The sequence below is a fragment of the Musa acuminata genome, chromosome BXJ2-5, assembly GCF_036884655.1.
Source record: "Musa acuminata AAA Group cultivar baxijiao chromosome BXJ2-5, Cavendish_Baxijiao_AAA, whole genome shotgun sequence".
NCBI classification, from domain to species: domain Eukaryota; kingdom Viridiplantae; phylum Streptophyta; class Magnoliopsida; order Zingiberales; family Musaceae; genus Musa; species Musa acuminata.
The window spans coordinates 6769254-6780523 of NC_088342.1; the positions used below are offsets into that span (position 1 = coordinate 6769254).

Genomic DNA, 11270 nt, shown 5'->3' on the forward strand with positions numbered 1-11270 from the left:
TTTCAATTAATGTTGTCCTTTCACAGCGTTAGATGAAATATTTTATTATGTAGCAAAATGTAACCAAAAAAATGATAAGAGAATATAATAAAGTTTTTTTGGATTCATGAAATTGGGTAAATTTAAAAACAAAGAATCTGTATATGGAAATACCTTGTTTGTAAAGAAATAAAACCATGAAAATTAATATTTGATTATTTTATGAATACCTTAAAGGTTTTGATGAAGGTAGATATAGAGAAAAATATATATATATTTTTATATATGATTGTTCTCCAAGTTTCATTTGATCTATGAATTTTTGAATAATGGTATATTCTCGGAGATGATGAATATGACAAGGTAAACAATTACATGCATTTTATTTTACATTGATAGTTGGGAAAACATGAGTTAGCAAAAATATATGATAAACATGTGAATTTAAAATAAATTAAAAAATATTGTTCATGTTGTTGAATTGAATTGAAGAAAAATAAAAAAAAGATTAATTATGTATTATTCTTTATAATTAGTTATATTTAATATTTTGATCTTTATATTTCCAAGTATTATATTTATATTTTTATATTTATAAAAATAAAATATTTAAACTCATTTCTTCTCATATCATTGACAGCAGAAATATTATGTGTTTCGTTGTAAATCTAAATAAGACAAAGTCAACACGTGCTCATATTATGTGTTTCATTGTAAATCTAAATGAGACAAAGTCAACATGTCCTCAGTATTAAACCTTACGATATTTCAGTACTAAACCCTACGATATTTTATTGATAAAGTTGATGATACGAGGAAAAAAGAAATTAAATATTTAATTTTTATAAGTATAAAATTTTAATATAATTTTTAAAAAAATATAAAATGATATTAAAGATAGTTAATTATAAGGGATAATATATAATTAGTTTAAAAAATTTATGAAAATATGTAAACAATCAAATTTTATTTTTTTATTCATTTAATGAACGAGAGAGTTTTATTTTTATTATTGGGCTCTCTTCGTTGAAGTCCCAATACGGCCCGCATCACGCGGCCTCTCCACGCTTAGTATAAATAGGCGGATGCTCGATCCACAGCCATATCCGTCGCTCCCGATTCCTTCACTTTTTGTCGGGTTAGGGCGCCGTCCGACCCCGCCGCGAGATCGATTGATTGATGGATCCGTCCTACAAGAAGCGGAAGGCGGACGAGAACGGCGCCCTCGCCACCGCCATCCCGGCGGTCGAATTGACGCCGGAAGATGGCCGTAAAATCATTGACGCCTTCTCCCTCGACCAGCTCCGCGACATCGTCGCCGCCGCCGTGTCCCGCGGCGAGCCTGGCGTCCTCGCCGACGTCCGCGCTATCGCCGACCGCGACCAGAGCCAGCGCAAGCTCTTCATCCGCGGCCTCGGCACGGAGACCACCACTGACGCCGTTCGCTCCCTCTTCTCTACGTACGGCGAGATTGAGGAGGCCGCTGTTATTGTTGACAGGGCCACCGGGAAGAGCAAGGGTTACGGTTTCATCACCTTTCGCCATATCGACGGTGCCCTCCGTGCCCTAAAAGAGCCATCCAAGAAGATCGATGGCCGGATGACGGTCACCCAGCTTGCTGCCGCCGGTAACTCCGGGTCCGGCGCTGCTCCGTCTGTCGATGTCTCTCTCCGCAAGATCTATGTGGCGAACGTCCCCGCTGACATGCCATCTGACCGACTCCTTGCCCATTTCTCCTCTTACGGTGAGATCGAGGAGGGCCCTCTTGGGTTCGACAAGCAGACGGGGAAATTCCGGGGCTTCGCCCTCTTCGTCTACATGACAGTGGAGGGGGCAAAAAATTCCCTCGTGGATCCCAACAAGAACATCGATGGGCATAACTTGGTCTGCAAGCTTGCAATAGAGGGTAAGAAGGGGAAGCCAGGTGCCCCTGCACCAGGTGCTGCCCCCATGGGCGGTGTCCCCGGCCAGCCCATGGGTGGTGGTGCCGATATGGGTTCAGATGGGCTTGGATTGGGTGCACAGTCCTCGTTACCAAGTTCTCTCTCGAGCCAATATGGTGGTCCAGGTAGCGGTCTCGGCTCATATGGTGGTTACTCTGGAAGTGCGCTGCCGGGTGCTGCTGGACTGAGTCACCATCATAATATGAACTCTTCCTTGCCATCATCCATGGGTCCTGGCACTCCAGGTCTGTCATCGGTTGGCAGTCAGGTGCCTTCATCGCTTGGTGGTGCTGTAGCTGGAGGATATGGAGGGGGTTTGGGTGGCCCTGTCTCCGGTGGATATGGAGGTTATGGCATGGGCTCATCACTTTATCGTATGCCTCCAAGCTCAGTTAGGATGCCTTCAGGTGGTTATCCGGAGGGTGGACATTATCCTCTGTCATCATCAGCATACCAGGGCCAGCATCACCAGCCAGCAGGATCCTCTCCTGGGCAGAGGGTTCCAGGTAGAGGGTTTTATCGTAATGTGCCACCTTATTACTAAGGTAATATATTTGCTTCAAAAATGGTCTTTGTGTTTTCCTGTTTTAGATTTCTGTTTATGTTTTATCAGCTTTTGTTATTTTTCTTGGCATCATTTCCTTTGATATTTACCATTGCTGTTATTGGCGTTAGGTCATGGTTTCTTAGTGTGGTCTCTATTGCCTATAGTGTCGAATATGTTGTATTTAGATATTTTGGTCAATATTATTATGCTAACAGGTCATTATGGTCCACCATGGTCAATATTAGAGCCTCTTTAATGGCCCTTTATTATAAGATTAACAATCTCAATAATAAATAATAGCCGGTGGGCGTCGATCAGACATCGTGAACAATTAAACCCTAATTCCAGTTTCACAGCTGGGGCGTAGCGTGGGCACTTCCTCCGCTTCATTTTCTTGTCCTTTCTCTCTTTCCCACCCTTCGCCTTTATCTTTCCTCCTAGGGTTTCTATCCTCCCCGGCCACCCCTCCGGTCCCTGATCGGCTTTGGCAACCTCTCCCGGTGGCAATCCATTCCGCATAAGTGATATCTGAAAAATCGCCCGTTCTCCCTCTCAATTTTTGCAGATTGGGAGAAATCTGCTGCCACTGCTTTCAGGACGCGCAACGTAGCGTCTTCCTGGTCCATTACTTCTCTTCACCCTGCTTTAGCTAAAGATGGTTTCTAAGAGAATCGACAGATTTCTTACAGAAGGTTGCTATATTGTCTAATGCGATTTTACAGGATTTGGAGTGAACTTTTTTTTTTTTAAGTTTGAGTCGTAATTCTAGTTATGTTTCTCACTTCACTTGTATCTGGTTTTTTGGGTTCTAAGTTGATTCTTTGTGTGGATTTGGTGTTGAAAAGATCTGCGGATAATTTCTTCGCTTATAGTGCTCCAAATTTGATCTTTCTCTGGTCTGCCATCGGGAGTATATAGGGAATGCTTTTTTTTTCTCATTTGTTTATTCAGATCTGCTGAAGATATTGTTCGTCATTCGTAGATGTTCACTTTATTGCTGCAGTTGATTTTAGCTGATGCCAAATAAATTATTGTGCTGCCTCAGAGCTTAATTGTGGATAGCTACGATTAGTGTGACAAGGATAATCTTGAATTATGCTTTTCTGAGTGGAATCTGACTTGTGGAACTCTGGTTTTGTCTTTAATGTTGTTCATCGTGGACATGAATGATCAGTTTGTGGGTTGACGACCTTAATTAGGTTTATCTGAATGAGATCTGACTTTAAAAAGTCCAAGTTTATTTTTCAACATTATCTATGATGGATATGAATGATTCACATGAAGGAATGGTAGTAAGTTATGCTAATTCAGTTGGAATCTGATTTCCAGGACTCTAATGCTCTTTTCAAGCATGATCTATTATGACTATGAAGGTGTTGTTGAATTGTGCCTTTCTGAAAGGAATCTGATTTTTTTTTAATCATTTTTTTTACTTTGGAACTTTATTTTTTATGAATTTAATGATTAATGTGCGAGGGATAATACACGATACACAGCCTTATGTTTGGGGGTCCTATTCTTCGTACAGAGAAATACACGATACACAGCCTTATGTTTTATGGACTAGACATTTGACGTAAATGCATGCTGTTGAAGTACTTCTTTTCTGCACTAACTTAAGTAAAGTGGTTATTGGTGTAGACAATGTGTAGGTTTGCAATTGTTAATGAATTTAGGTATAAGGCTTTGTTGGAGGCATTACTTTGTTGATTCTTGTTTGTTGAGTAGCATCTACTAGTTTATTTGATAGACTATAATCTGAATTTTGTGTAAAGATACATGATTTATGTACAACTTAAGAGTTCACCTCTTCTCCCCTTTTTTTTCTAGAGCAGCAATGGAAGTCACCCAGATTCTTTTGAATGCACAATCTCAGTGGATAGTACAGTTCGGAAACATGCAGAAGAAAGCCTGAAACACTTTCAGGAAGAAAACATCTCTGTGTTTTTACTATCTCTTTCTAATGAGTTATCAAACAACGAAAAGCCTGTTGATAGCCGTAAATTAGCTGGCTTGATCCTTAAAAATTCTCTGGATGCGAAGGAGCAACATGGGAAAAATGAACTTGTCCAAAGATGGTTGTCCTTAGATGTGGCTATCAAAACCCAGATCAGAGCTTGCTTGATGCAGACCCTTCCTTCTCCTGTTACTGATGCTAGATCTACTGCATCCCAAGTTATTGCTAAGATTGCAGGTATTGAGCTACCTCAGAAACAGTGGCCTGAACTTACAGGCTTTCTATTATCAAACATCCACCAGCTTCAGCCTCATGTTAAGTAAGCCACAATTGAAACTCTTGGCTATATATGTGAGGAAGATTCTCCGCAAGTCGTTGACCAAGATCAAGTCAACAAGATACTGCTGTCGTTCAGGGTATGAATGCATCTGAGGGGAGTATGGATGTCAGACTGGCTGCTACCCGAGCCTTGTATAATGCTCTCGGTTTTGCACAGGCTAATTTCTCAAATGACATGGAACGAGACTATATTACGAGAGTGGTTTGTGAAGCCACTTTATCCACAGAGGTGAAGATACGCCAGGCTGCATTTGAGTGTTTGGTGGCCATCTCATCTACCTACTACAACAAGCTTGCATCATACATGCAGGACATATTTAACATCACAGCGAAAGCTGTGAGAGAAGATGATGAGCCTGTTGCTCTTCAAGCTATAGAGTTCTGGAACTCTATTTGTGATGAAGAAATTGACATCTTAGATGAATATGGGGGTGATTATACTGCTGATTCTGACATCCCTTGTTATTATTTTGTCAAGCAAGCACTGCCTGCATTGGTTCCTATGCTGTTGGAGACACTTCTTCAGCAGGAAGAGGATCAAGATCAGGATGAAGGATCTTGGAACCTTGCGATGGCTGGTGGAACATGCTTGGGTTTGGTTGCACGCACAGTTGGAGATGACATAGTGCCTCTTGTGATGCGTTTTATTGAAGAGAACATAACAAAACCAGATTGGAGGCAATGAGATGCAGCAACATATGCATTTGGTTCGATTCTAGAGGGTCCATCACCTGAAAAACTCATTCCTCTTGTGAATGTTGCTCTAAACTTTATGCTTACTGCCATGATGAAAGACCCAAATAACCATGTCAAGGACACTACCGCATGGACACTTGGAAGAATATGAGTTTCTCCATGGGTCAACTGTGCAAACACATGTAATTACTCATGGGAATTGCCATCAGATCCTGATAGTCCTTCTACAGAGCATGAAAGATGTCCCTAATGTTTCTCAAGGTTACGAGGATGCCACTTCAGTATCGCCGCTGTCCCCTTTCTTCCAAGACATTGTCCATGCTCTTCTCAATGTTACACACAGGGAAGACGCTGGATAATCTCTCTTGAGGACTGCAGCGTACGAGACTTTGAATGAGGTTGTGAGAACTTCAAGGGATGAGACAGCCCCAGTAGTAATGCAGTTGGTTCCGGTTATCATGATGGAGTTCCACCAAACGCTTGAGGCACAGAAGCTTTCATCAGATGAAAGAGAGAAGCAGAACGAATTGCAGGGCCTTCTTTGTGGGTGCTTGCAGGTTATCATCCAGAAGTTGGGAGCATCTGAGGCAACAAAGCATGTTCTTATGCAGTATGCAGACCAGATAATGGAGCTCTTCCTCAGGGTTTTTGCTTGCCGAAATGCTACGGTGCACGAAGAGGCTATGCTCGCCATTTGTGCTCTAGCATATGCTGTTGGTGGAAATTTTATAAAGTACATGCAAAGCTTTTATCCATATTTAGAAATGGGTCTTCAAAATTTTCAGGAATATCAGGTCTGTGCTGTCACTGTTGGCATGGTTGGGGATTTATGCAGGGCATTGGAGGACAAAATATTGCCCTACTGTGATGGAATCATGACACAACTCCTTAAGGATTTATCTAGCAATCAGTTGCACAGATCTGTTAAGCCCCCAATATTTTCATGTCTTGGTGATATTACACTAGCAATAGGAGAGACCTTTGAGAAGTATCTGATATATGCCATGCCTATGCTCCAAAGTGCAGCAGAGCTGTCTGCATACGCTGTTGCAACTGACGATGAAATGCTGGAATATACCAACGAACTCAGAAATGGAATTCTGGAAGCATTCTCTGGGATATTACAGGGATTTAAAAGCTGTCCGAAGACCCAGCTGCTGATGCCTCATGCACCTCACATCCTTCAGTTCCTTGATAGATTGTACAATGGAAAGGACATGTGGGTTTTCATATTATGACTTTTCTAATTTAGGTTATTTTTGGATAATTGTCTTTTTTCTTTCTGACTGACTTGTGATCATTTCTTTTCTAAACTAGTGATGAAGACTGCAGTAGGTGTCCTGGGTGATTTAGCTGATACCCTGGGTGCTCACGCTGGGACTTTGATCGATCAGTCTGCTGCAAGCAAAGAATTTTTGGGAGAATGCTTGCTATCAGACGATCAATTCATAAGAGAGTCTGCTGATCGGGCTAAGTTGGCCATTAGTTGGGCGGTCTCTGGTTAATGATAAATTTTGGCACTTTATATAATTTTGCATATGCATAGCGGTCATGTCAAGTCTGGTCTGGGTTGCATGAATGTGTCGGTCGTCACCATTTTGCGCAAGGTGTGTCTTTCTGGACGGTCACATGGGCCATTTTTCAGATCATGCATGAGCACCTTGTATTGGGATCTTCTCATTCGCTTTGGAAATGGAGCTTAAATGCGGTCCCACTGCTGATTCTTCAGGAGAGCTGAAATTCAGTTTTTGGAAAATCTGTAAGGAGCTATACACCGTATGTCTGCAAAGACTGAGGTGCCTTTTTTTTGCTCAACTGTATGGTCCTTGTCCTTCGCATGTCGTCCTTCTGCAACAGAAGCTAAATCATGGTGAATGCCTGGATCGAAAGACACAAAAGCAGCAATGGTTGTGGTCGAAGAGCATATTGTGTTTTGTATCACAACCAAGTACATAATACTCTCCTCAACCCCGCAACTATGCCTTTTTGCTGTTTGGTTCTTGTTCTTTTCCCGGGGGATGGGATGTTGTCTTGGATCTTGCATAGTTGTTTCTGGACTTTGTCTGCATTTCTTGCTCCTCCACTTAAGCAAATTGTAGAAGTCACAGTACGTGGCTCTTAGTGTATGCATTATACTATCTGTTGTGTCAGTAATTACATCAATTACAAGGTTGTCTTAGCATTCATTCTCACTGCCATGGAAGGTAGCTGTTGCAGTGGTCACTCCGTCGGCATCTTGTACTTCCTTTTTAGTGGTCTTACCGAAATTGCCTGTTTAAGTGCTGGGTTTTCTTCAATGTATACAGTTGTATTTATCTGACTTCTTGTTCGCCGAGTGGAAAAGAAATGCTAATCATATATTTTTTGGGATATCATATAGATCAAACTGAAGGAATCTGTGGTAGCATTAGAGATAATGATGCCAAGTTTTGGTAGGTGCTCAATGTTGCCCGAAGACATTCTTTTTAAGTTAGTTGAGTATAATTTCATACAATTATCATCAGTTTGACCCATGTCTGTTCCTCCTATGTATGGAATTAACATCATCTTTAAGACAAAAGTTTGGAGGTCTCTGCAAGATGCTGCATCTCTTTAAGAAGCATCTTCTGAGGCTTTCAAGACCTCTTTGATAAACACAGTTTTTGCTGTTGTAGCTGTTGTTGAGACTCCAATAGGCAATAATGCTTCTGATTCTGAATCATACTAATGCAGAAAGACTGATTTGAAGTGATTGCCAGTGATTTGGACTAATGCAGAAAGATCTGATCATTAATTGTTAACACCTTTTTTTTTTTAATATTTGGAACACAATAATTTTGCCATTCTTGTATTTCTTTATTCAGCAAAAAACCATGCCTTTCTTTGCTAATTCTCTCACACCCTCATTTACATGCCTCCTGTGTCCTATAATGCTGCCTTTGAACGCAGAATCTTCATTTTTTTCTTCTTTTTGGTGTCAGTTTCCTTATCCTGTCTTTACATAAAGGAACCAAAGTCCTTATGCAGATGTGCTTACAACATTCTACTGAATTCTAAGTACTTGGGTGACTTAGCTGTGTATTGTATAGGTTCTTTAAGCTATATTTTTCGGTCTAATTATCTTAATGCCCTTTGGTGTTATCGTCAACTCACATCTCAAGTTATCTTATGCAGAAACAAACTAAAGATTTTTGTTGTAGCAATACAGTTGTTGTGTATTGGTTGATTGAGACTTCAATAAGTAGCAGCCGAGAAAATGCCAGTCATTATTATGATGATATCATTAAGATAGCAACATATCGAAGGACTGCTAATGTAACATGATGGGGTACCACTTTCTCTTGATTGCCAAGTTTGGCCAATTTCTTGCACAAGTTTCGCCTGTTGATATGCACAACAGTGTCAACTACAGTATATTGTAGGAATTTTCCATCAAGTGTTGTGCTTTTCACAATGATCCGAAGACTTGTATTTCCAATCTACTTTTCCATATGAATTTGACCTGACATATAAATGCAGATCACACTTGATCCTGATGTTCTCCACATGCAGTCATTGAATCTTTGAACCGCAAAAGATTAAGCGTTTAGGTCCATAGAACTGCTCTGCCGACACATAAACCATCAGCTTTCCATCAGCTTTCAGATCAACAACATGGATCCTTGGCAAGGCTGAAACAAGATTAATCACAGTATTATTTCTTGATTGTGCTACACACCCATTGCTTTTCAAAAGCTACAGAGAGGAGGTGTGGCAATGGCCATGCACTATTCCATTGGAGGGATACATGGATGGCCAGTCAGCTTCATTGATTTGTTTGCCTTGGTGGTAAGATGGTCACCACCAAAATCTTGGTCCAGATTGTGATACAGTGGTAATGGATGGTGAAGTCCTGATTCTTTTTGCATAAAGGAAAAGATCCAACCAATTCATCAAAGTGAAAAGGATATTGGGTCATTGGTGCAGCGTATGAGACTTACTTGCAGAGCTGCACAAGAAGGCGAACAGTATGAAGCACCAGAGAAACATCCTTTGATTCAATTTGACTCTCTCTCTCTCTCTCTCTTTCTCTCTCTTGATTGCTTTCCTACAGCCACTTCTCTGGCCACCTACACTTGCAGTCCCAACACTTGCTCTCTATGAACATGCTGGTCCACTTAATATGGTCAATTTAGGTAGGCTGTGATGGCATTTTGTTGCATGTTGATGTACTGCCCTCAATTATATTGCTGCTGGATTCTCTCCTTTGTTCTGTAAATCTGTGTACGAGTCGAGTCAATATGCGTACGATCAAAGTCGGATCGTATATTCTTACAATGATTAGAAAATATCTCTTGATGAACAGAATTATGATATGGCCTTTGCTGAGAGGATCAATGAATTGCATGCTTAGAACTAGTAGTTTCATGACATGATTTAAGGTAAGCATTGGCAGAAGCCAAGATCTCAAAATTCTGCATTCCCTTAATTGTTATCTGTACAATGCTGAATCTGAATTCTCTCTGTTTTGTTCCTCATGGGACTGTTGGTGCTCCTAACTGGTACTTGTTGCTTTTCTTGAATTGCTATTAAAGAGATCTCCTTGAAAGCCTACCCTATGAGATCTGCACTTGTCTCCTCCAATATGAAACTTAATCCTTACCACCATACCATTATGGACATACATTTTGTAGCCATGGATCTGAAACATGCTCTGCTAACAACCAAAGAGCTTAGAGGGCAAAGACACAGTGTTTAACTATGTTAGAAAATGGATTTTCAATAGCTCATGTGAGGAGAATAGGCAACAAAGGATGCTGAAGTTACTAAGATAGTGTAGTTGACTTAAACTGTTGGTGTGCTAATGGATTTCATCATCATTCCACAATGCAATCATGGAAAAGGACCATGACAAGCCTTTTCCAGCTGCCATTGATCAACCATAAAAGGAGCCTTGGTTCCCTGCAAACCTCCCACAAGCCCCTCATAGAGAAAGCAAACAACAAGAGCAGCAACCATGCCAAGAGTCAAAACCTTCCTCATCTTTCTCTTGCTGATCCTTCTCCTTGAGTCTTCTTCTTGTAAGTACTTCCTTTGGGTTTTGTATGTCCTATTCATTGTTATATTCTCTCTGATGCACCGTGTCTTCCTCACAGGCCAAGCTGGAAGAACTCAAACTGGGAAGGAACCTGCATACCTGGTGGCCAAGGTAATGAGCATGTTTAATCATTTGCATGCAAGTGAAATAGCTACCTTCACAGATCATGAACTTAGTGAAGGCAGTTTTCTACTCTTTACTAGCTTTTCAATCCATGTACAGAAGAAGACATCTCATTATCCAACAAAACATGTCATTGGCTGTTCATGAGATGTAGCAGAAATCTGAAAGACTCAAAATGATTCAAGAATGGATTTAACCTCTATTTTTGTAAACCTTCTTCTTCATATCTTCTAACTCTGTAATATACCTGATGGCCAATTATCTAATAACACTTCATTACCAGAGGTTTTTAATCAGCAGACTGTGTTGTCACCTTAAAATAGTTGGGAGTAGGATTGCTTCTTTTTGGAGGAAGACAGTTTGTCTTAACTGGTAACAGAACTGCATTTGATGAGTTTTCTAATACATGTGTCCATTATCTTTGCAGATGAACAGCAGAAAGGCATTACTGGAGACTACATTAGATTATGATTATGGAGGAGCTAACCCTAAGCATGACCCCAAGAAAGGAAAGCCAGGGATTGGAGGCAAACCCTAGCTTAAAGCCTCTTCTGTCCCACTGGATTAGTCTCATCTTTACTGTTTCTTTCTCTGCACATCAACCTGCAGCATCAAAAACACATATAGATA

General features: G+C 40.7%; 1 protein-coding gene and 1 pseudogene across 2 annotated transcripts; both read left to right on the top strand.

The window, feature by feature from the left end:
* Positions 1–1089: 1089 nt before the first annotated feature.
* Positions 1090–6172, top strand: LOC103984718 (UBP1-associated protein 2C-like). 2 transcript variants are annotated; one of them, XM_009402275.3, is made up of 2 exons: positions 1090–2467; positions 4300–6172. In XM_009402275.3, exon 1 carries the CDS (start codon positions 1159–1161, stop codon positions 2464–2466), a length of 1308 nt encoding a protein of 435 aa, XP_009400550.2. In that variant the 5' UTR covers positions 1090–1158; the 3' UTR covers position 2467; positions 4300–6172. The 2 variants fall into 2 exon arrangements, with proteins under 2 accessions (XP_009400550.2, XP_009400549.2); XM_009402274.3 differs by having other exon boundaries at positions 4305–6172.
* LOC135612278 (importin subunit beta-1-like) lies at positions 3022–7019 on the top strand (annotated as a pseudogene).
* Positions 7020–11270: the final 4251 nt, after the last annotated feature.

Bases quoted from the DNA above. Each gene is read 5' to 3' on its own strand.
- LOC103984718 (XM_009402275.3), top strand. From the start codon at position 1,159: ATGGATCCGTCCTACAAGAAGCGGAAGGCGGACGAGAACGGCGCCCTC.